The sequence below is a fragment of the Stegostoma tigrinum genome, chromosome 27, assembly GCF_030684315.1.
Source record: "Stegostoma tigrinum isolate sSteTig4 chromosome 27, sSteTig4.hap1, whole genome shotgun sequence".
Lineage (NCBI taxonomy): Eukaryota > Metazoa > Chordata > Chondrichthyes > Orectolobiformes > Stegostomatidae > Stegostoma > Stegostoma tigrinum.
In genome coordinates this window covers 43,315,410-43,342,309 of record NC_081380.1, presented here as the reverse complement: position 1 = coordinate 43,342,309, position 26,900 = coordinate 43,315,410, and the positions used below count along the sequence as shown (strand labels likewise).

The following is a 26,900-nucleotide window of genomic DNA, read 5'->3' as shown; positions in this document are numbered from 1 at the left end:
TGCAATGTCAAGAGATTTCATAATACAGATGACATGAGAAACTAAGATGCAATCTGATGATTCAGATGGAGGTAAAAGATCTGATGACATTATTTAATTAAACAGGTGGAACTACAGATGGATTAAACTAAGTGGACAAAAAATTTGCCTGATGGGAATATATAGCTTACTTTGGTAGAAAGAATAGAAAAACAAAATGGTGATTTTCTGAGGAATGGTATTCTTACGCAGATTGCCACTCTTGTCTTTCAATATTTGCATCACAAAAGAAATCTGCATTTCTGACTGGAGATTCTGTTTGGGTTTTTTCAGAAATGCAGAACCATACTGCAATTCTGTCAGTTCTCACGAGGTACAGAAATGTCAGGCAAAGGAAATCCACACTCCCTATTCAGAGCAGTTATCAGCCATATTGCGATAATTAGAAGTCCTGAATCACAGACAGCCACTTTGATACCTGCTGTCAAAAGGTGAATACGTGAGGTAAACATGGCGTTAGGGTGCCAGGGCTACAAGATACCGTGGTCAGTAAGTGGGCAGGTAAATGAATCCTATCCTCATGAATTTTCCTGGGTATAGCAGTGAATTTTGGAAGTGAATTCACCCATAGCTCCCGTGTACTTTGAACCTGGCTCTGTCTCCATGCTACATTTTCTCTAGGGAAGATGTAAAAAGAAATTTACAAGCATAATGCTAATATTGAAAATGTCTAGTTATCAAGATAGCCTGAACAAACTGGGATTTTTTTACTCTAGAAAAAAAGGTAAAGCAATAAAAAGCTTTAAAAATATGAAGTGGTTCAATACATGTCAAGATGCTTCCACTTGTGCAATCCAAAACATCTCATAAATATAAGAGGCTCATAAATTTAACAAAGATGCAGAAGAAACCTTGTTACCCAGGGAGTGACGAGAATGGAGTATTTTCTACCACAAGTAATTAAGGTCACAAGCACAGATGCATTTATTGGAAATGCTAGATAAACACACAAGGGACAAATGAATAGAAGGATAGGGTGAGATGAGTTATTTGGAGAATGCTCAGGTGGAGTATAAATACAAGTACAGATCAGTTAAGCTGAACAATCTGTTCATACACTGTAAATTGTAAGTAATGCTTTTGATTTTGATTGTCAAAATGAACCCTGAATCTTCAAGACAGTACGGCATGTTAGCACAGTGGCATTTATGACATTGAAGAACAGGCTATCTTTTCGTCTTCTTCCACCCATCCCATCTAAGTGTTCTGAAACTCAAAATTTCTAATCTTTCACCAATGGGTCACCAGTGCTGATCAAGTACTTGCTCCCTGGACAGGACAGAAATGCCATGATGATTATTATTTTTACATGAGCGCTGTGTTAATCCATAGTCCAAGAAAACTGTCTTTAAGTTTAAGCTGTTAATACTACCTTCTATACCCAAGGATCCTCAGAAAACTGATCTGGAGACCAGACATTGGGATATGTAAGCTGAATGTAGCAACGTGGTCTCCAGTTTCCCAGAATTCAAACTATGAATGACGATAGTCTTCGTGTGGTCTATTCTGTTATCAGATCTTAGATTACAACTAAAGTCAACTCAAAAGAACACTGAACTTGTCAACAAATCAGCCTTCCAGCCAGTCAAGTAAACAAGCATAAAAGCAGCTGAGGAGAACAGTTAGCTAGAGAACAGACAACCCGGTGGCTAAAGCAGAGGCAGCTGCCTCAGAATAGGTCCTGTGACTCAGCTGAAGTAACATTCGCACAGAGAGTTTCTAAGATGCTTGCCTTAAATAAGGGCACCAAGTATTCCAAATCTTCTCCACAGTTTCATTGCATTGTCATGATACCAAATTGCTAGTACAATCCACCCAAATCTCTACATGTAAAAATTAAATGTAATCGCATTCCACTGAAATTGCAGTTTCTAATTTCCAAATCACATTAAAAATAAAACCACACAACTGAGTCAAAGATATTCACTTGTACTGCTATTTGCACAAAAATCTAAACTGTTAGAATTATCTCAGGATCCTTGGAATTCACCATCACTCATATTACATTGTCTTTATTAAAATAAAACAATGCTCAACTCAGAATGGATGATTATGGAACTCTGCATTTCTGAAAACAAGAAAAAATTTGGACTGTTTAAATGATATTTATGCAAGGGATAATGGCATTAGTTTACAATACAATACTTGATTCAATATTTCCAGATCAATTCTCTAATATACACAATCCTCTGGTATTTTAACCCTGTTACCGCTACAGGCTGCAAAATTAGAAAAACTATCTATTACAATTCTGTAACACAAGTGTTAGGATATAACTGTCACTGGAAGCGTGATCATATATTAAATGTGTCTCTAAACATCCGTTCACACTCAATCTGTCAACTATCTATTTATCATCTGACAATAAACTGTTTCTAAACATACATAACAATGGTGCCACTATAATTGCTGATTATTACAATTCCAATCTACCCTGGGGCTGTAGAAGGTGCAACATAAATGATCAGCTATGCCTGATAGGCAGAAGTCTGTTTCTGTCATTCTGACACAAGCTTTTACAAAACTCAATGACTGAGTGGCTATATTCTTTACGTTAATTGCCACCCAGGGCTGCGGTACCAGAATTTCTTAAAAGGTAGATATGACGCAAGGTTTGTGTTACAATAATTGATGATATCTCACAACAATTCAGTTGTACCGTGGCCTGCTAGACTTTTCCACTACACCCAGTCCCCAAGGAGCCTTGTCAACGGACTACTCTCTTTTTATTATGTGTAAACTCTAGGTTAAAAGTGTCTATCCCGATCTATGCCAATTTCCATTCTTTAATAAAATTCCAGGAGTCAGAGCATAGGAATTTTAAAATTATACCTCATATGAACTTTCTGCAATTAGCTGTACTGTTTATAACAAAACAAGGTACACTCAGTTCTTGTTAATGCTACAATCTATGAGAAATTAAATTAGAGAAACATATCAGTAGTAAAAGAAAACTGTTGTAAGGTTTATTTCCTGGAAGCTGTAGTATTCAGTATTCTTTATTAATTCAATGTTGAAAATTACACATACCCACACTCAAACATTTTTATTTTATCAAATAAAGTATACAGTGGAAACATGTTTATGGAGTAAGTCCTGGAAGAAGCAGAATGACTTACAAATCTAAGCAAAAGTATTAATGTTAGATGGTTCTTGGTCTGAACAAGAATCTGGGTCCCAAAGGCTATAGCCTTGAAATTCATTTCATTTTTAAAAATATAAACTTTGCAGCTGTGTCAATACTGGAAAATAAACCAGCTCAAAAAAAAATTACCAACTTGCAATCTATTTCTCTAGTTTTAACAGAGACTGTGATGGTGCTCAGCATACATAAAAGTAAAGGTATTTTCACCTACTCCCAGAGGGCTATGTGGATGCTCTTGCATTACAGTGAGAGAGGGAGCAACGGAGAGCAAGGGAGAAAGGGGCTGAGCAGCACTGTGGGAATTGAACCAGAACTGTTGGCACCACATCGCACTGTCAAACTTTTCCAATTTCATTCAATTCGTGGAGTCCTGGAAAATGCCTAATATACTTGATCATTGAAAAGGTAAATTATCAGAAAATATCCACAATGGAAATGATGTTAAAAGTAAGCAAACTCTAGGTTTTTATGAATTCTTAGTAAAAAGCAAACTGTGCAAGTAGTGGCACCCCCTTGCAAATGGATTCAAACGAACATGATTGCTACTGACAAACACTGCCAATGCTTTTCATTTCAGAAGATCCAACAATGTAAAACGTTCTCACTACAGAGGCTGAAGGCAAAAGATAGTCATCTGAGTGCCTGACCAATCTCAGAATTCTACCAAGGATCTACAGCTTCCCTTTATACTTTACAAAATCATTGTTTTTTTTAGCTAGTATTAACAAATTCAGCAGGAAGGCATCAAAGTGACAAACCAGAATTGAAGTGTATCAGTCAACAGACACACTGACTGATACTTTGCAATTAAAAGTCAACATTCAGAGCAATGTCTTTTTGGCTGTTGCACCACGAAACTTTTAATAGCTAATTCCCCCTGCGCCCTATCAAAAATCTACTGCCTTGTTCTTCCTACTTCTTGATTCCTTCCATTGCCTTTCCTTCTGCTTTGACACAAGGTCATCAGTCCAAAACATAACTTTCTCTCCACAGATGTTGCTTGACCTGCTGAGTCTGTTCAGCAGTTTTGTTGAGGTTTCAGATCTCCAGCATCTGCAGTATTTCATTTGTGTATCAGTCATCAATATCCAAGAAAAGCAGTGGCTTTTGACTCCAGTTCAGATCAATGTGAGCCACCAAAATTCTGTAATCAGGTTGAATTGTGACCCCAGCATTGCAGATTCTGACTCTTTTCTGTATTCATGAGTATACATTATTTTTTTAAAGGTTCTAAACAAATGAAGTTTATCAAATTGCAAAAGCAAACCATCTACAGGGTTAAGCTAAACTGGCAAATACAATAGATATGTGGTGCTCCAGCTAAAATGACAGAAATCTTCCAACAGGGACTCTACCTTTCATTAGCTTACAATCTGCGCAAAGCAGTTAATTCTCAGTTAATTCTCTGGGGCTGCTTCAGAACACAACTGCCAATGTTCATGCATCCTCTGCAAACCAAAGGAATCCTTCACTACTAGATGCAAGTCATCAACATTAACTTAAAGGATTGTCTCCACTTTGCATATTAAATAGGTGCTCTGAATTATTGGCAGACAACTAAACCAGCAGGTTTGTGTTTTAAAATCTAATTTAACTTGTACATTTTCTGACAGTCCGCTGTATTTAACCAATCAGGAATTATCTGCAAGACGTGCAAACAGAATGTTACAGAAATAATCAAGACCAATGTGTTTCTACCAATTGAAAGAAGGTGGTACTGAAGAGTTCACAAATATATTTCCATCAATTTTACTGTAAAATTCAACAATCATCAATATGGTTGCGTCAAAGCTTATGTTGTTAGATCCAGTTTTTCAAAACTAAATTATTTATCTGTCTTGCACAACCATAATGACCTGTGGCTGTTTGTCTATGAGATTATACATAGTTACAACGCAAAGCCCTGCATGAAATTGAAATGCAGAATACTAAAACTCCTATCAGTTCCTGCAATCAGAAATACAAACATTTGAGACAACAGGGCTAATATGTATCAGAGATAATGGGAACTGCAGATGCTGGAGATTCCAAGATAATAAAATGTGAGGCTGGATGAACACAGCAGGCCAAGCAGCATCTCAGGAGCACAAAAGCTGACGTTTCGGGCCTAGACCCTTCATCAGAGCTAATTCATCAGGGCTAATATGTATTTGCTGAGTCATAAATGAAGCAGTAGGATGGGACTATTTAACTAACACAGAACTGAATTCTTGCATTTTTGATGTGCAATGGTATTGAATAAACCGTCTGTAGTTTCTAACACCACTTAGCGATGAAGAAGAAAGAAGTCTGCCCAAGATATTCTAAGATAGCATATGCTGTGGATAAAAGAGAACGGATGGATGCACTATACTTTGATTTCCATAATGCACTTGATAAGGTGCCACAGTGGAAAATTAAAGCTCATGGTGTAGTAAGTAGCATAGAATGGATAGAAGTCTGGCCAGCAGAGAGTTGGCATAAATGGTACTTTTCAGGTTAGCAAGATGTAACAAGTGGAGTACCACAGGAATTGGTGCTAGGACCCCAACGTTTATAATTTGTTTAAATGATTTCAATGAGAGGACAGAAGATACAGTTGCCAAATTGGCTGATGACAGAAAGATAGATAGGAAATTAAATTGTGAATAGAACACAAGGAGTTTATAAAAAGATATGATAAGTTATGTGAGTGGGCAAAGATCTGGCAAATGGAAGACAATGTGGGAAAATGTGAAGCTGTCCATTTTCGAAAGAATAAAATAGAAGTATATATTCAATGTGGTGGGAGATTGTAGGGCTATGAGATGAATTAAGACTGGGTGTCCTCATGCATGAATTGCAAAAGATTAGAATGCAGATCCAGCAATCAAGAAAGCTAACAGGGTTAACATTTGTTACAAGGGAATTAAATAGGAAAGTAGGGAGGCAATGCTTCTACTTCACAGGGCCCTGGTGAAAATGTATCTGGAGTAATTTGAGGAAGGATGTATTGGAGAATGTTTACTAGACTAATATTTGGAGTGAATGGGTTGGTTAATAAAGGAACACTAGACAGGCGAGGCCTATACATGTTGGTGTTTGGAAGAATGTGAGGTAATTTGATTGAAATATAAAACATTCTGAAGGGTCTGACATGGTAGATATGGGGAAGATGTTTCTTCTTATGAAATATCCCCTCCTTGAACTAGGGTCACAGGTTAGAAACCAGGGGTCAACCATTTGAAACATTGAGTAGGCAAAGTCCCTCTCTCCCTCTCCCTCAGAAAATCACTGGAGTCTTAGAGTCCTGAATGATTTTTAGGCAGAGGTAGACAGAATGCTGTTAAGCAAAAAGAGTTGAAAAGTTATCAGAGATAGGAGGGAATGTGGATTTGAGGTTACAATCAGATCAGCCAAGATCTTATTGAATGCCAGAGCAGTCACAAAGGACTGAATGGTTTACATCCTGTTCCTGGGTTTGTAGCACACCAATGACTAGCCAGTTAACAAACAGAACTGAGTAAATATTACTTACATCTTTTCCTTCCAGTAGATCCTTGCACTTCTCATTCCTGTTGCAGGTACCCGAGACCTCAGGATGGACACAGGTGTGATCTCTGCTGGATAGGATGGTCATCCGAACATATGAATAATTAGTGCGACGCAGCTCACGAGTGATTTGTGTTATTTGCTTGTGTGTACGAGTCCCAAAAAATATCTTTGGGACTTGTGTTTTTCCATTATTCTTCACTTTTGTATCATGTTCATCTTTTCCACTTGTGTTTGAAGTAACGCAAGTACACAAGGTACAAGGACTAGGTATCTGTGAAGGAAAGAAAGCATATAATTTAATACCACCACTAATGTGCAATATTCTGCAGTGTGAAATATGATTATTACCTTACAATTTACATTTTAATCATTCCATGAATACTTTCAATATATTTGGGCTTCAAAAAGATTTTACAACTATATTACTTGCATAAACAAAAAGCAAAATTGTGCAAACCAATATAATTAATTGCAGTTCATTACAAGACATTGTAATTCTCAATTGAGAATTTAGAAGTAGTCAAAGGCAAGCTGCTACTCTATTCTTGTTACAGATCAGTAGCTCCAAGAATTACTACCCTAGTCTTGAAGTTTTGGGACTAGGGTTGGGGGAGGGGGGTGGCTTTTAGACTGTGTCAAAACATACCAAACAAATGTCTTCAAATCTAAAAACATGTCTCTAATTCCTAGGATCACCAAAGCAAACAAATAGCATATAAAAATATTTTGGACAGAAACCTTTTGGTCCAACAAGCATACCCTTGAACTCTAGTTGTTTCCTTACAGTGATTTTAGAATGAATAGTTCTGTATGCTTTTAAAATTGAAATTGGTCCAAGTCAATTTGAAAAAAATCTTTTGCACCTTGCCAAATGGGAATCTATCCCAGCATTTGAATGTGTTTAAAATTTCCTGACAGCTTTCACTTCAAATTAGTTCATAAGATCCAATGCCAGAGAACCTGCCGAGGTCCAAATACCCTGTGCCACCTTCTTCAGAAAGTAACACTTTAAAAGAGAGTGTAATTCATCAAAAGTGATTCCACAACGTTCAGGAAACTGCCTCATTGCCTCCTTGTCTCACGTACTAATCCCACATTGTTCATATAACACTAAGAGTTCCAAATGCATTATCCACGTGCACACTCATATGCATGCTCACAAAAGCCAGGTATGAATTCAATATCACATCCTTAAATTAAAGAAATCATAATATTAGCAATACATCTCAATATTTTATTTGCATTCTGCATTTATGTGAGCAAAGCAGTCATCAACAAAACTATCAAGTGGCATTTCCTTAGCAATGATTTGCTCACAAATGCTCAACTTGGGTTCTGCCAGGATTAGGGCCACATTTGATAGTGTAGTATCAAAGAGCCCTAGCATTTGTAGACTCTGGAACTAGTCGGAAATCTATCTTGACCTGCTTCACCAATGACCAACCCCATATTCCAAAGTCAGAAGTGGAGAAGTTCACTTATGATTGCATAATGTTCAACACCATTTACCACTCCTTAGATAATGAAGCAGACTGAATCCATGTGCACATGAACAATATACAAATCTGAGTTAGCCAACCTGTATGTAACATTTGCCCCACACAAATCCCAGACAATGACAACCAACGAGGGAATATAACTATCAACCCTTGACATTCAATGGTCTTACCATCAAGGAATAGGAGTTACCATAGACTAGAAACTGACGTGGACTACCATATAAATACATTGGCTACAAGAGCAAGTTAAGGCTAAGAATTCTGCAGTAAGCAACTTACCTCCTGTCTTCCAAAGCCTGTACACTACCTGCAACGCACAAGTCAAGAGTGTGATTGACCACTCTCCACTTGCTGGATGAGTGCAACCCAATAAGAAGTCTTCCACCATCCAGAGCAAAACAGCTTGTTTGATTGGTAACAAATCCACCAGTATCAACATTCACTCCCTCAATCACCAATGCAAAGTAGCAGCAGTGTGTACCATCTACAAAGTACATTGTACGAATCACCAAGGCCCCTTAGACAGCACCTTCCAAACCTACGACTACTGCCATCTAGAAAGATACGGGCAGCAGATACCAAAGAGCACCACTGTTCCTTTACGGTGTGTGTGTGTGTGTGTGTGTGTGTGTGTGTGTGTGTGTGTGTGTGTGTGTGTGTGTGTGTGTGTGTGTGTGTAGGTGCAATTAGGGAAGGGCAATAAATGCTTTTCTGGCCAGTGAAGCCCCTACACCTTGAAGTAATTTTAAGAAGCCAGATCACCAACTAGCATAATGTCTGGAAAACGGAACGCATGGAAGAAGCAAGGGTAATAAAATAAACTATAGGATTCCACACTTAAATTGAAATACCAAAACAAATCTTAATTGTATAAACTTGAACAAAACATTCATAAGCAATAAGTATTTAAAAGAGATAATGGGAACTGCAGATGCTGGAGAATTCCAAGATAATAAAATGTGAGGCTGGATGAACACAGCAGGCCAAGCAGCATCTCAGGAGCACAAAAGCTGACGTTTCGGGCCTAGACCCTTCATCAGAGAGGGGGATGGGGAGAGGGAACTGGAATAAATAGGGAGAGAGGGGGAGGCAGACCGAAGATGGAGAGTAAAGAAGATAGGTGGAGAGAGTATAGGTGGGGAGGTAGGGAGGGGATAGGTCAGTCCAGGGAAGACGGACAGGTCAAGGAGGTGGGATGAGGTTAGTAGGTAGATGGGGGTGCGGCTTAGGGTGGGAGGAAGGGATGGGTGAGAGGAAGAACCGGTTAGGGAGGCAGAGACAGGTTGGACTGGTTTTGGGATGCAGTGGGTGGGGGGGGAAGAGCTGGGCTGGTTGTGTGGTGCAGTGGGGGTCTCCACCTATCTGGACTCCATTTTCTCCCCTTTGGTCCAGGAACTCCCCACCTACGTCCGTGACACCACAAACGCGCTCCACCTTGTCCAGGACTTCCAATTCCCTGGCCCCCAACACCTCATATTCACCATGGACGTCCAGTCCCTGTACACCTGCATTCCGCATGGAGATGGCCTCAAGGCCCTCCGCTTCTTCCTATCCCGCAGGCCCGACCAGTCCCCCTCCACCGACACTCTCATCCGCCTAGCTGAACTCGTCCTCACACTCAACAACTTCTCTTTTGACTCCTCCCACTTCCTACAGACAAAGGGGGTGGCCATGGGCACCCGCATGGGCCCCAGCTATGCCTGCCTCTTTGTAGGTTACGTGGAACAGTCCCTCTTCCGCATCTACACAGGCCCCAATCCCACCTCTTCCTCCGGTACATTGATGACTGTATCGGCGCCGCCTCTTGCTCCCCAGAGGAGCTCGAACAGTTCATCCACTTCACCAACACCTTCCACCCCAACCTTCAGTTCACCTGGGCCATCTCCAGCACATCCCTCAACTTCCTGGACCTCTCAGTCTCCATCTCAGGCAACCAGCTTGTAACTGATGTCCATTTCAAGCCCACCGACTCCCACAGCTACCTAGAATACACCTCCTCCCACCCACCCTCCTGCAAAAATTCCATCCCCTATTCCCAATTCCTCCGCCTCTGCTGCATCTGCTCCCACGATAAGACATTCCACTCCCGCACATCCCAGATGTCCAAGTTCTTCAAGGACCGCAACTTTCGCCCCCACAGTGATCGAGAACGCCCTTGACCACGTCTCCCGTATTTCCCGCAACACATCCCACCCCGCCCCCGCCACAACCGCCCTAAGAGGATCCCCCTCGTTCTCACACACCACCCTACCAACCTCCGGATACAACGCATCATCCTCCGACACTTCCGCCATTTACAATCCGACCCCACCACCCAAGACATTTTTCCATCCCCACCCTTGTCTGCTTTCCGGAGAGACCACTCTCTCCGTGACTCCCTTGTTCGCTCCACACTGCCCTCCAACCCCACCACACCCGGCACCTTCCCCTGCAACCGCAGGAAATGCTACACTTGTCCCCACACCTCCTCCCTCACCCCTATACCAGGCCCCAAGATGACATTCCACATTAAGCAGAGGTTCACCTGCACATCTGCCAATGTGGTATACTGCATCCACTGTACCCGGTGCGGCATCCTCTACATTGGGGAAACCAAGCGGAGGCTTGGGGACCGCTTTGCAGAACACCTCCGCTCAGTTCGCAATAAACAACTGCACCTCCCAGTCGCAAACCATTTCCACTCCCCCTCCCATTCTCTAGATGACATGTCCATCATGGGCCTCCTGCACTGCCACAATGATGCCACCCGAAGGTTGCAGGAACAGCAACTCATATTCCGCCTGAGAACCCTGCAGCCTAATGGTATCAATGTGGACGTCACCAGTTTCAAAATCTCCCCTTCCCCTACTGCATCCCTAAACCAGCCCAGTTCGTCACCTCCCCCCACTGCACCACACAACCAGCCCAGCTCTTCCCCCCCACCCACTGCATCCCAAAACCAGTCCAACCTGTCTCTGCCTCCCTAACCGGTTCTTCCTCTCACCCATTCCTTCCTCCCACCCCAAGCCGCACCCCCATCTACCTACTAACCTCATCCCACCTCCTTGACCTGTCCGTCTTCCCTGGACTGACCTATCCCCTCCCTACCTCCCCACCTATACTCTCTCCACCCATCTTCTTTACTCTCCATCTTCGGTCCGCCTCCCCCTCTCTCCCTATTTATTCCAGTTCCCTCTCCCCATCCCCCTCTCTGATGAAGGGTCTAGGCCCGAAACGTCAGCTTTTGTGCTCCTGAGATGCTGCTTGGCCTGCTGTGTTCATCCAGCCTCACATTTTATTATCTAAGTATTAAAAAGATATTGGCAGTGGATAAGGGAATGATTCTCAACCATATATTGTATATATACACACAACTTAGAATCCAACACTCAAGATTAACATGAGCTAATATGAGTTAGCAGACAAACTATGATCAAATACCTGAGATAATGGGAAGTGCAGATGCTGGAGAATCCGCGATAACAAAGTGTGGAGGTGGATGAACACAGCAGGCCAAGCAGCATCTTGGGAGCACAAAAGCTGACGTTTTGGGCCTAGACTCTTCATCAGAAAAGGGGGATGGGGAGAGGGTTCTGAAATAAATAGGGAGAGAGCTGTGGGAGTCGGTGGGCTTGAAATTATCTCACTGCCACAACAATGCCATCCGAAGGTTGCAGGAACAGCAACCCATATTCCACTGAGAAACTCTGCAGCCCAATGGTATCAATGTGGATTTCACCAGCTTCAAAATCTCCCCTCCACCCACTGCATCCAAAAACCAGCCCAGCTCGTCCCCGCCTCCCAAACCTGTTCTTCCTCTCACCTATCCCTTCCTCCCACCTCAACCTGCACCTCCATTTCCTAACTACTCACCTCATCCCACCCCTTGACCTGTCCGTCCTCCCCAGACTGACCTATCCTCCCCTTACCTCCCCACCTATACTCACCTCTACAGGCTCCATCCCCACCCCTTTAACTTGTCTGTCTCCTCTCTACCTATCATCTCCTCTATCCAACTTCGATCCGCCTCTCCCTCTCTCCCTATTTATTTCAGAACCCTCTCCCCGTCCCTCTTTTCTGATGAAGGGTCTAGGCCCGAAACGTCAGCTTTTGTGCTCCTAAGATGCTGCTTGGCCTACTGTGTTCATCCACCTCCACACTTTGTTAGCATGGTCAAATACCTCTCTGTCAGGCCTTTTAAAAGCTAGTGTGGTCAACACAAATCTAAATGTTGGTGGTGATGTGGGTCACCAAACATCATTAGACTCTGTCACCCACACAAGGGATTACAGGTCTTTACTTTTTAAAATCCAATCTAAATGCCCTCAAACCTCTCCACCTTGTCATGCATCAATGATTTCTCACACTACCTTGTTCAATCTCCTTTCCTCGAGTTCTCCAGAATTCCAATACTGTTCCCAAATGTTTAATTATAACACAATTTCAGCTTTTATCAAGTTGCCACATAGAGCTGTCATCAAATTTCTCTAAATTCCAAGCTTTCTCAGCTACATTAAGCAAGTACTGATGCAGGCTTCATTCAACTCATTGGCTGGAGTCTGTTAACACCAGTCCTTGTGCTTCCTGAAACAACTACTTTGATTTGCCACTTTTTTCAGCTTCAAGCTGCATCTAATTGGCCTCCTAGCAACTGAAACCAAAGGACCAGTGGTTAGCACTGCTGCCTCACAGCATCAGAGACCCGGATTCAATTCCACCCTCGGGCGACTGTCGGCATGGAGTTTGCACATTCTCCCCATGTCTGCATGGGTTTCCACCCACGTTCCAAAGGTCTGCAGCCTAGGTGGATTGGCCATGCTAAATTGCCTATAGTGTTCCCGGATGTGCAGGTTAGGTGGGTTATGGGGGATAGATCTGGGTGAGAGGGTCTGAGGGTTGGTGTGGACTTGTTGAGCCGAAGGGCCTGTTTCCAACACTGTAGGGAATGGAATTTAATTGGAAATCTTAAGTTCCACCCATTCGCATGATGATCTAAAAAACAGAACTTGCTGGCAAAGCTCAGCAGGTCTAGCAGCATCTGTGAAGAGAAATCAGAGTTAATGTATCGGATCCAGTGACCCTTCCTCATGATGACCTAGCCTGTTCTGAGCTATCCTGAAAGTGATGCTGAGATTAGGTATGTCATTTACAATTACCTTTACACCTGAACAAATAAGCGTTTGCACAGTTTTTCAATGTTCACTGAATGGTTTTAACTAATTTAGCTTTAAAAGTCCAAAACAAACAGACTTGCTGGACCATTGAAAGCAGCGCAGTCACAACATCTCCAGCCCAGCAAGCTCACCTTCTACTTCTGATCTTATCCTTCTAGCTGTTAACGTCTTAAAGGAACATGACCCCAAACTGCTAATAGCATTCCCATGTGCTTCAGTTGTATTTATCCCATTTTCTATTGCTGAAAATTCATTCCTCCTTATTCCTAAAACTAAAAATTATATATTAAAACACACAAACAATGAACAAGATATTTTCAACAAAGTCTTTACACTAGGAATCTGGTTGCTCATTTATGCAGCATGCCAAAATTCTTCTACATTATTGCATGTTCATTAACATTGGGCACTGGACCTAATTATGTACCACCTGTAAATTTAGATATTTTGTACAAAATGCCCAGCTGTAAAAATTGTTTACACATTTCAGTTGTTCAAACAACAACTTCTGTATGAGTCTTCTGGCAATTATGTTCCACTATTTGGCCAAAGAAACACTGATGACACTATTAGAAGAACAGAAGACACATACACCAGACACCACCAACCTCATCAGCAAGGAAAACATCATCAAGCTAGAGGATGTATGCCTTACCACACATTTCACTTTCAATAACAAAACCTGCAGACAAACCAACGGTACACCCATGGGATCTCCAATATCAGGGTTCTTAGCAGAGGCAGTAATGCAGAGACTCAAACAAACAGCTCTGCCAATCATCCAACCCAAACTTTGGGTCCGCTATGTGGATGACACCTTTGTCATCACTAAACAAAACAAATTAGAGGAAACATTCAAGACCATCAATAATACCCTTCCTGATATAACATTCACAAGAGAGGAGGAAAACAACAATAAACTGCCATTCCTAGATGTCACAGTAGAGCGAGCAGCCAATGGGGAACTTCAAACCAGCGTCTACAGGAAAACACCACATACGGACCAAATACTGAACTATAGGAGCAACCATCGCAACACCCACAACAAAGCTGCATTAGAACATTATTCCAATGAGCCACCACACACTGCAGCACAAAGGAACTACACAGAGCAGAAGAAAATCACCTATACAGCGTATTCAAAAAGAATAGGTACCTTATGAACACAGTCTGCCAATTCCTCAGCAATAAACCCAAACAAACAGACAAAACGGGCTCAGAGACCATAACCACTCTCCCCTACGTCAAAGACATTTCCGAAATGACTGCCAGGCTACTCGGACCTCTTGGCATCAGGGTAGCCCACAAACCCACCAACACACTAAAACAGCAGCTAATGAACTTAAAAGACCCTCTACAGACAACAAATAAAACGAACGTCATCTACAAAATACCTTGCAAGAACTGTGACAAACACTACATTGGACAAACTGGCAGAAAGCTAGCCACCAGGATACATGAACATCAACTAGCCACAAAACAACATGACCCACTATCACTCGTATCCTTACATACAGATAAGAAAGGACACCACTTTGATTGGGACAACACATCCATCCTAGGACAAGCCAAACAGAGACATGCACGAGAATCCCTAGAAGCATGGCATTCCAACTGGAACTCCATCAACAAACACACTGATTTGGAGCCAATCTACCATCCCCTGAGAAACAGAACAGGAAATGACATCACCAACGCAGGAAATAACATCACCAACCCAAGGAAGCCTAACCAGATAAATAGAAAGCGGGACATAACACCAGCGCTTCGTTGGAGGCTCACTGATGATGTTACCTAGAATGGTGATGAAATGTCTGGGAACAAACCTTCAAGCTCAGTGAACCAGCTTACATCTGGAACAAAATAAAGACCCACTCCCTTGCGGACTGAGAGGAGGAGAGTGCTGTGTTGGAGGTGAAAGGAAGACGTCGGGTTGCCTGTGCATCCTTGCGACCAGTGGATCTTAATGCTGGCTTCGGCCTAACGCTGGTTCAGGGGAGCAGCCAACCTGCAACGATGGCTGCGGCAAGTGCTCGTGCCCCAGGTCAGGGGGTCCGGAACACCATCCGTGTTTCCGTAAAGAAGGTGGATGAAGGTGCACCTGTGGACCGCACCTTCTTCGTGAAGAGGGTCCTGTTGGACTGTTGCGGGTTCGCTGCTGCGGACATTTACTGCCTGCAGGATTTCCCTGGAGGAGGTTTTTACGATGTGACCTTCCGGAGTGCCAAGCTTTGCGAGCGCTTCCTGGAGGTTTTCAAGGAGAAAGGAGGTGAGGGCCCCCTCTCTGTATTGACTGCTGTCCCACTGTTTGTGATACCAGCGCAGAGGAGCCGTATGGTGACTGTACACATGTACAACCCGCATGTGCCAGCAGTTGATGTCCTGACCTTCCTTGGAAGGTACGTGAAGGTGGAAGGGGACCTAACTGACATCATGGACCCCTTTGGCATCTGGACCAGCAAGAGGCAGGTCAGGGTGACGCTGAGGATGGGCGTGGACGGGAACGTCGTACACCCACCGTCCAGCTTTGCGATTGGTGGGAGCAAGGGCTACCTGACCTATGCAGGGCAACCTAAAGTCTGCCATGCCTGTGGTAGGTCAGGCCATGTGGCGGCCAACTGCAAAGCCACCATCTGCAGGGAGGAGGGACACCTTGCAAAGGATTGCCCACAAGAGAAAAGCTGCAACCTTTGCGGGGAAGCGGGCCACCTCTATAGGGCATGCCCGCAGCAGGGGACCACCTACGCCCAGGTCGCCGGCAGGGGCAATGCGGGGCCAGCCCCCCCGGAGGAGAGGAAGGCACCAGAACCCTGCAAGGACCCCACTAATGTGCAGGAGGGCCCAGCCCTGCAGGATGGGCCCGAGGCCAGCAAAGCGCCCCTGCAGGCTCCGCTCCCCCCCTGACAACCCGGAGTCGATAGAGGCGGCGACAGGCGACCCAGGGGAGTGGACGACGGTCCGGAAAGCGAGGAGGAAGGTGCGTCGACGGGCCCAGTAACCACAACCATCAGGCGGGAAGAGGCAGCTACAGGGGGTGCTATAAGAGATCCTCTGACAAGGGGGATTCGGAGAGGGCCCGCCCGAAGCAGAAGTTAAAGATCTCGAGGGAGAAGGAAAGCAGCACCACGCTTCCAGGTGACGGGAGGCGTCCTGAGGCTCCCTCCGACACCCAGTCACGTACCGCTGGGGCACTGGAGGGCCCCCCAGAACTTCCAGGTGGGAAGGAGGAAACAGCACGTCCCCAGCCTGACCCAGAGCCGGACCCTCCTGCCTCCGCACCCCCGACAGGGGGATGCCACCCGGAAGGCAGCACGGACGGTTTCCTCAGCCCGGAGAGCGTCCAGCAGTTAGCCCGGGCAATGGGCATGACGGGACAGATGGAGGGGCTGGACCTTGGAGTTGGGGAGGGTACTGTGGTCACTACCCACAATGGGGGTACGAGTTGCGAGCATTAATGTGCGCAGCGTCAAGTCAACCGCGAGATGTGTGTCCACGTTGGCCTACCTGACCACCATCAAGGCGGACCTCCTGTTTCTGCAGGAGTGTGGGATACCGCACCTCGGCAGGTACGGGAAATGGTCCGGCGCCTGGACCTGTGGGCCTTCGATCTGGTCGGGGGGCTAACGACTGTCGCTCCTCGGGCCTGGCTATTCTGCTGCGGGGGCGCGACTTCACCATCTCTCAAGTTCAGGAGGTGGTGAGGGGGCGCCTCCTAGTGGCTGACGTCACCTACAGGAACGCTCCCCTGAGGCTGATCAACGTGTACACCCCAGTGGTACGGAATGAGCGGTTGGCCGTCCTGCAGCGGCTTCCACCCCTGCTGGCTAGGTCCAGGCCGGTCATCCTAGGCGGAGACTTCAACTGCATCATCGATGCAGATGGAAGATCCGGCGTGGGGACAGCGGGTGGGGGGAGTCAACTGGACGTCACATCCAGATTCCTGATGGGCACGGTGAAGGACGCCAAGCTGCTCGACGTCTTCAGCACCCCTGCAGACGGAGCGCAGCGGAGGCACACCTGGTCGCGGCCAGACGGGTCTATTCGCTCAAGGATAGACTTCCAGTTTGTGTCACGGGCGTTCCCGGTCAGGTCAACCGGCGTCGAGCCGGTGTTCCTCTCTGACCACTGCCTCCTGCTGGCCGACTGTCACTTACAGGACGACCAGCCAGCCGGCAAGGGGACGTGGAAGCTCAACACGGCTCTCTGTTGACCCCAGAGAACGTCGAGGAGTTTAAGAGGGAGTACGCCGGTTGGAGAACCGTGAAACCCCTCTTTGAGTCTCCGGGAAACTGGTGGGAGACAGTGAAGGAGAACATCAAGAGGTTCTTTGTCCTCAAGGGTGTTTGGAAGTCGAGAGAGAGGCGGGGAAAGCTACTGCGACTCCAGAAAAGGGTGCAGAACCGGCTCCTTCTGCAGTTGATGGGGGTCGATGTCATGGAGGACCTCCGCGAGGCAAGGGGCCAGCAAGCCTCGCTCTTCGCCGCGGAGGCCTCCAGGATAATCTTCAGGTCCAGGGTCCACTCCATGGAGCAGGACGAGACGTGCTCGCGTTCCTTCTTTCAGGAGGTGCACAAAGAGAGCTCTGTGCTTAGCCGGCTGAAGGAGGACGACGGCTCGGGGACGTCGTCTCGGCCCGACATTTTGAGGATCAGCAGATCCTTCTATGCCGGACTGTACGACACGAAGCCCACGGACAGCACAGCCTCTGAGTCGTTCCTGTCGTCTATCACGGAGGTCTTAGACGACGGCACGAGGGAGTGGCTGGACCGGCCGATATCCCTGGACAAGCTGACCAGAGCCCTCAGGTCCTTGGAGAGGAATAGGACTCCCGGGAGTGACGGCTTACCAGTCGAGCTGTGTTCCGCTCTGTGGGACCTGGTCGGCCAGGACCTGCTGGAGGTGTACGATAGTGCGCTTCGGTCAGGGGAAATGTACAAGTCCATGAGGAAGGGCATCATCACCCTCATTTACAAGAGGAAGGGGGAGAGGGAAGAAATTAAGAATTGGCGTCCCATTTAACTATTGAACGTGGACTACAAAATCCTGGCCAAGGTCATAGCCAACCGGGTCAGGTCTGTCCTGGAGTCGGTGATTCACCCTGACCAAACCTGTGCTGTGCCTGGCAGGAAGATCGCTGAGAGCCTCGCGCTCATCAGGGATATGATCGCCTACATACAGGACAGGCGGGTGGACACCCGCCTCATCAGCCTGGACCAGGAGAAGGCCTTCGACAGGGTCTCTCATGCTTACAATGGGGGACATCCTCCCCAAATTGGGGTTCAGGGATGGCATCCGCAATTGGATCCGGCTGCTCTACGCCAACATCGTTAGTGCAGTCTCGATCAACGGGTGGGAATCGGACAGTTTTCCTGTTAGATCTGGAGTCAGGCAGGGCTGCCCACTCTCTCCTGCCTTGTTCGTGTGCTGTGTGGAGCCCTTCGCCGCATCCAACAGGAAGGACATGAGCCTGAAGGGCGTGACTATCACAGGCAGCGGAGGCCTTCAGGTCAAGACCTCCCTGTACATGGACGATGTCGCCGTCTTCTGCACCAATTGTCGGTCGATGAGTAGACTATTGGACATCCGCGGCCAGTTTGAACTGGCCTCGGGTGCCAAAGTCAATAGGGGTAAGAGCGAGGTCATGTTCTTCGGGAACTGGGACGACCGCTCCTTCATCCCCCTTCACCATCAGGACAGACTACCTGAAGGTGCTGGGTGTTCGGTTTGGTGGAGCTGGGGCGTGCACTAAGAATTGGGAGGAGCGTATCACCAAATTGAAGCAGAAGCTGGGCAGGTGGACGCTCCGGTCCCTCTCCATCGCGGTTAAGAACCTGGTTGTCAGGTGCGAGGGGCTTTCGGTACTGTTGTATATGGCGCAGGCCTGGCCTATTCCCTGGACCTGTGCCGCCGCAGTCACCCGGGCCAGCTTCCACTTCATTTGTGGGTCGTGGATGGACCGGGTCCGCAGGGACACCATGTACAAAGACCTGGAAAATGGGGGAAAGGGTGTACCGAACGCCACCCTCGCCCTGACGGCTACCTGTGTGTGCGGCTGCATCAAGCTGTGCATAGATCCTCAGTACGCAAACACCAAGTGTCACTACTTACTGAGGTTCTACCTGTCCCCGGTGTTGCGAAGGATGGGCCTGGCCTCGTTGCCGCAGAACGCTCCAAGTAGTTGGGCCGTTCCGTACCACCTGTCCTTCATGGAGAAATTTTTCAAAGGAAACACCCTTGACCACAAGGCCGTCAGGCAGTGGTCAGCACGTAGTATCCTCGAGACCCTGCGGGAAAAGGAGAGGGTGGATCCCGTCGTGTGATTCCCCACGCAGACTGCCAAAGTCGTTTGGCAGAATGCCTCATTGCCAGAACTTTCAAACAAGCACAAGGACATTGCTTGGCTGGCGGTGAGAGGGGCTCTGCCAGTGAGATCCTTTATGCATGCCGGGAATCTCTGCGCCAGCGCACGCTGCCCTCGAGGTGGCTGCGGGGGGGACGAGACTGTCGATCACCTCCTTCTGGAGTGTGCCTATGCGCAGGAGGTCTGGAGGGGGATGCAGTGGTATTTGTTGAGGTTCGTCCCGAGCAGCTCCGTGACGCGGGACTCCGTGCTCTACGGGCTGTTTCCTGGGACGGACACCGAGACCAACATCAACTGCGCCTGGAGGACCATCAATGCGGTGAAAGACGCTCTTTGGTCTGCCCGCAACTTGCTGGTCTGCCAGCTGAAAGAACTGACCCCGACCGAATGTTGCAGACTGGCGCACTCCAAGGTCCAGGACTATGTGCTGAGGGACGCGCTAAAGCTTGGGGCAGCCGCCGCCAAGACGCGGTGGGGAAAGACCACGGTATGAAACCCCTCGTCCAGAATAGAAAAAAGGGCCCTATCAGGTACCTAGGCCCAGCTGGCGCCTTCCCCAACTGGTCGGGGGCCAACTGGGACGGTGCGGGGTGACGACTGCCGGGGTATTTGCTTTGTTTTTTTTTCTTTTGTTTTTTTTTCCTTTAGTTGGTGTACGTACCCCCTGGGTAACCCGGAGCGGCTTGCGTGACTGGGTAGGTGTATAAATATGTTTTATTTTTTGTACATCTTATGAATAAAGTATATTTTTTCAAATAAACAAAAAAAAAGTGACGAAACGTCTGAAAACTAACCTTCCAGCTCAGCGAGCAAACTCACATCCATTTTCCACTCTTGCATTCTACACATGGCACCATTACTGACTATGCATCAATCTAGCCTGATTCCATCCCTACAGAATGTCTGTGATGTATGATAGTGTACCAATGGCTTTCTGAAATTCAGACAGCTATCTACTGTCTAGCAGATCTGTAATCTCTGCAAAGAACCCCTGTAAACATTTCTACTCTTTACATGTTTACTTCTGGAGTTCCTTGGGCCATATATTATATCCCATTCCTCACTGTCCAAGCCTTACAAAAGCAAATGTGCAGATCGTTAACTTTAGTGAATCTAAAAAGGACAGTTTGAGTGTGAAAGTTAGCGTATGGGTTTTCTTTTGTGAAGGCTTGGATAGCAAAATGGGAGAGAGAGAGAGAGAGAGAGAAACAATAGGTAGACAAAAAATGAGGCACTTGGACGTGGGCGGGGGGGAAATATATGCTCTTCATGAGTATAAACTGGGATGTTGAATAACTTCAGCTGCAGTGAAGATTGTGAACACTTAATCAGAGCAAGGTCCCTGGCTGAATTTTGCTTTTCAAGCCCAGAGGATTTTCCCAAGATTCTAAATCACTGGCCATGATATTTAATAAGCATACATTATTTCATAATATCATTCAAACAAATACCACTTCTCTTGCACTGCAAGTAAGGCAATGTTGAAAAAAAACAAGAAAGAAAGAGTTGAAACACAAAATAAATTTCAGTATATTTATTTCTTAATGTATCAAAGTTAAAATTATAAACTTATTCTTTGCATTTTAGAACTAATGGTGGTTCATAGTAAGCAATGCCTGTTTAAGATCTTAATAGAAAAAAAGCACATAATCAACTAACGTGAAAATTTAAATGACCATTTGCAGAATAATTTAAAATTCTGGAAGAATGTAGCAATCCATCAGACCGAGCCGTACAGAATTCTATGTCTTTCACATTTTGGTGTATGAACTCAGAAAAAAGCCTACTTCTCTTTGCATCAGCTGAAGTTTGTTGTGCTAAAGCATTGTATTAAAAATAAGGAGCTTATCCTTATATTTTTATTCCTCCAATTAAATAATGGCATTCAGTAGTGCAACTCGCAATCTGCAATAAAGATTTATTCTCCCAAATTTTATATCCTGTACCAAGTGCCACGTAAAATAGTCTTTTTTTTACAAATTGGACTAATTAACCTTAGCAAACAGAAATACAGAATGTGAAATATGAACTGCATTTCTCAGGGCCCTTGAAAGAAAAGTCAGGGTATCTCTGAAGCTATTGGGCTCAAAGATTTACTCTGCTGTTGTTCTATGCTATCTATTGCAAATCAGATCATAATGAAACAGAAGGAAACACTCCTCCCTTTTAACTTAAAACCAGTAAGATTGTCCTCTGGCAACAAATGCTAAGTCACTGTTTGGGTTTGCCACAATACTAAGGATCAACTTGTTTTTTAGCTTGTGATCTGTGGAAAAGGAAGTTCAAATTACCCACCATTCCAATCAAACTTGTCTGCCATTAAATATTACAATACATGAATGAATGGGGTAAATGTGACCCATCCTATGCTGTCAGTTACTGGAATAAAAGATTCAGTGATGTGCCAAATAAACAGCCGTTCAGAGTAGCTCGTGTTACATCAATGCAGGAACATTAACATTCTCCTCTCATGTTGCCAATGACAGCAGATTTTGTTACACTACACAGATACACTAAATAGCCTCATCGAAATATCCTGCCTCATATTGAATAATTACTTATTCATTGAAAGGATAAAAAGGAGAATTATGAATGGGGCTCTTGTCAGCAGAAAGGCAGGAAGCAGCTGACACATGGTGTAAGCTGCATGTGCAGATTTGATAAAACTTGTAGTTTGCAATGAAAACTGCAAGCCTTTGAGTCCCCTCTTGGTTCAAAGTCATCAGCATGGCTATAATTCAACTAATATGGCACTTAAAAAGTTACAAAAACAATGTACTCAATTGACTCTATTTAACAGTATTACATTGCAATCAGTTTGTTTCCATTATGAATTTTAAGTTATATTTAAATTCCTTAATAGCTTCAATTTTATTTTCAAATTGCATCTTATCAACTAGGAACGGTCAAACAGTAAAGTTAACAAGGAAACAAATATATTTTTGGTTTTCATATCTTGTGTATACTGTCTCCTGATCCCTAGTTTTCTCCACTTCTTGCACTTTCTAACACACAGCCATCTTTTGCTAAGGAGTCAGTCAACTACTGATTTAATCACATACATTGAAAAATATTACGTTTTCAATCCCAGATCATGTTGAGTGTCACTGACGTCAATGGTGTAGAAAACCCTTCAATGCCAGAAATACTGCATGCTTAATCCATGGGAGGGATTACTGCAGTGGCAAGTCAGTCTATTCATTATTAAACAGACTGAAAACATTTCTTTGTTCTGCTACCAGAGATTTAATATTTAGCATGCATGCTGATTCCATTTATTTCATATTTTTGATTGATAATCACAAGTCAAATTTTCACTATTTCACACTTAATGATTTGATAACAAAGTAAAGAGTGAAAACAGTTTCTCCCAGCACATAACATTGCCAAAGATAATCGAGTCAAGGAAAAACAATGATGTGATACTTCATCAGATGATTTTTGGTTTTGAATTAGATTACTCACAATCTGCTTAACATTGCATGTGCCCAAAGTTCTGAAATTATTGGTTAATGTCTTGTAAATTATACTTCATACCTAAAGGCCACAATTTTATCAAGATCAAAGTGAAGCCAGTCATAGAATGGCTCACAACTGTAGGCTCTTCAGGAGTTGGTAATTGATGGAATGCTCTTCTAGACAAGGTATGATTAAAAAGACTGCAGATGTCTCAGTTTTTGGGGTAGATTTGTGGCTCAGGTTGTGGGTGTTGTGATTGGTTGGCTCGCCGAGCTGGTTTATTGTTCTGCAGACGTTTCATTACCCAGCTGGGTAACCTCATCAGCGTATCCTCCGATGAAGCGCTGGTGTGTTTTTCACACTTGGTTTTTAAAATCTGGAGTCCGTTGAGCTGGATTGCCTTACTTCCGGTTTTCCTTCGCAGTGGAGTGTATATGGGGTCGAGTTCTATGTGTTTATTGATGGCCATGAGGATCATGAAATTAGCAGATTGCCACAAAAACCACCTGGCTCACTAATGTCCTTCACAGTTGAAACTTTGCCTACCTGGCCCACATGTAAATCCAGACCCATAGCAATGTGGCTGATTCCTCAATGATGTCTTAGCATAACAAGTCAACCACACCAGTTGTATCAAACTATTCCAAAGATCAGAGGAGCAAGAATGTTGCCCTGATGAAGGGCGTAAACTTGAAACTTTGACTATCCTGTTCCTCCGACGTTGCTTGACCTGCTATGTTCCTCCAGCTCCCCACTGTATTGACTCTGACTCCAGCATCTGCAGTTCTTGCTATCTCCTATTCCAAAGATTATCTGGTTAAAAGACTTGAAGGGCTTGTACATTGCCAAATATATCCATTAGATAAGCCAACCAAAGAATGCAACAAACAATAAATCCACAGAATTTTGAGGTAATACAGGCAGGGGAAAACAAAACAAGGGAATACACACTAAATGCTAAAATTTTGAAATGTCTAGGAACAGCTTGAAGTCCACGTCCACAGCTCAGTCAGGTACTAGGGCAGGTAGGTAATTAAGGAGGCATAAACACAGGATATTTTATTCACTATGATGTAGACTACAGGATCACAGGCTGGTGTACTGCAAACATTACTAGTCACTACACTCCCGAAAGTTGTGCTTGTACCAGAAGGGAATGGAGGAATTTATGAGGACATTTTCAGGACGGAAGAATTTTAGATATGACAAAATAATGGACAGGACTGGGTTTATTTCTTTGGAATAGAAGAAGTGAGAAAAAACTTAATTAAGAATATAATTAGTTAAATTGAAACTACAATTTAAGGGAAAGGTCAGAAATGGACCATATGAATGAGGGAAGGATGGATATTAGAAGAAAACTTGACATTTTACAGTTCTGGGGAGGGCACAAAATGACAAATATGCTGACAAATGTACTTCCCCCACACTCCCAATAAAAAGAGCGGAATGGAAAAGCATTCCACGCATCATACAAAAAAGGGAGGCACAACAAGCAACAATATGAGTTCTCATTATGAGACCCTTTAGGAAGGAAGGAATAAATCCCAAGGGGCAAGAACAGGTTTAAACAGTGCACCAGGATAGTCCAGCATATGGATCTTGACACGAAGAGGTTAGGTAATTCTATTAAAAGGGAGGGATGAAGCAGGAAAAAGAGAATGTCAGCAATGATAACGATGACAGTATGGGAAACAATGACTTGGGGCTTTGGCCCAGGGAGACAGTGTTAGCATTAAACTTCCACAAGGCCAAAGTTTGATAATAGGCTTAATGAAGTTGTAAAAGCTAAATACTGCAGATGCTGAAAGCACAAAATAAAAATAGAAAATACTGTACACATTCAGCAGATCAGGCAAGATCTGTAGTAAGTTTACTGACAATGCAAATGTTGGACTGTGAGAAAAGAAAGTGAGTAAGGTTGATATAAGCAAAGGAATTGACATAGCTGATGTCAAATAAAACATTTAAAAATAATATTAACCCTTTAGTTTTCCCATTGTTGTCAAAAAGAAAGTTTGGAACTTTGGCAAATGACAAACTATCAACACTTCATGGCTCAAAAATAAAAACTGAAGACTTCCCCCATACATTTCTTAAAACTGAGGATTTTTTTCCTAAAATAAAAGACTCAGAACATTTGTGTCTGAGAGATTATCAAAGAGCCCAGCAGTCATGACCTTAACAATTAAAAATGTGTGAGAAAATTGAAAGCTGATGAAAAACACAAGTCTACAGTCAGCTTCTGTTGTAAATATTACAATTATCAACTATCTGCAGACAAAAAAAGTGTGGTAGCAAACTGAGTTCATTCCAGGAATTTAAATCGGAAATTATTTTATAATCCCTTTTGTTTTTCAATGCTGCTTATGGATTAGTAACGATTAACAATCTTCTGAGCTTTTAATACCTTACACCATACTGTTTCACCCAAAGATAGCAGTTGCATTTTCTGCAGTAGAGTAATCATGATGGAAAACCGCCATCTAAATCCACTAAGGTCAACTGATCACAATGTCAAATCACAGGTGGTGCCACAGTTTTCACAATATTTAATCTAGATGATGAAACTTAGATAACAGTATTATTCTTGGCCACCTGCAGCATTCTTTGACTACCAGTTTCTAATTCCTCATAAAACCTTTTGCAAAGAAAGATTCATTTTCTGTTGTCACAGAAAATCATCTACATGGTTGCATTGCTGGATGTTACCCACATTGCTAACAGTTTTTGTTATTAAGCTAATGTTTGAATAGTTAAACTCAAACAGGACTAAGTATTAATGCATACTAGTTGTAAAAGCCATTTATAAAAAATTGTCACATGAGCAAGTATTATAAAGACTGCTTAAAGTGCACAATCCATTACAAATACCACAGATATAGACAATTGCTTAGCAAGTTATAAATTGATGGAGGTGTTCTTTTAGATACTTAGCCATGGACATATTTCTCCTTGCAGCTAAGACTAATGAACATATGAAATAAATTTTCAAAATTCTGTCACAGAAATTCACTGAAATTCTTCAGTGATTACCAGACAATTGATGCACATATTTTTGATCTTACAGAAGGAATACAGTAATACATGTTTAGTTTTTGTTTCCAAGCCAATTTTGGAAATTTTATATTAAGCCCTCTAACCCCCAACTCTCTGATATACCTGTACTCATCAAATTCTGGCATTCTGAGCACCCCTGATTTTAATTGGTCCACCACTGATGGCCATAACTACAGACGCCTAATTCCTAAGCTCTAGAATTCCCTCTTTACAACTTCCCACACTTTTATCCTTCTTGTGGAAACTCATTAACACCTATCCCTCTAACAAGGCTTTTGGTCTTCTAACCTAATATCTCATGCGGTTTGGTGACACAGTTTAATTTATAATGCTTCTGGAAGCACATTAGGATATTAAGGGACAGGAAAAATAAGTTATTGTCATTTTACCTCTACATTTCCATAATTTAGGACTCTCCGATCAAGTTCTGTGCAAGAGTTGTGACAGAGAGAACAAATTTCCATCCATGGAGAATTTTGACTTCTACTTAACATCTCCCCAACACTGAAGGTGGAAGTGGGTACTCAACGTGCTATACATCAGCACACTTGTTCACAGCATCTTGATTCTCAGTCAAGCAAATGAAAATTATTGTCTAATTAAATCTTTCCATAGAGCTGCCTCTCCCTATATCTATAATCAATGCCAACAACGAAAAAAGGATTTGTATT

General features: G+C 44.0%; 1 protein-coding gene across 2 annotated transcripts in view; it reads right to left on the bottom strand.

The window, feature by feature from the left end:
• Positions 1–26,900, bottom strand: part of brip1 (BRCA1 interacting helicase 1) — a 243,832-nt gene that overhangs the window by 165,233 nt on the left and 51,699 nt on the right. For both annotated transcript variants that reach the window (XM_059655417.1, XM_059655418.1), the window contains exon 7: positions 6,681–6,968. In XM_059655417.1, coding sequence (XP_059511400.1) covers positions 6,681–6,968 — 288 coding nt within the window. The remainder of the gene's footprint in view (positions 1–6,680; positions 6,969–26,900) is intronic.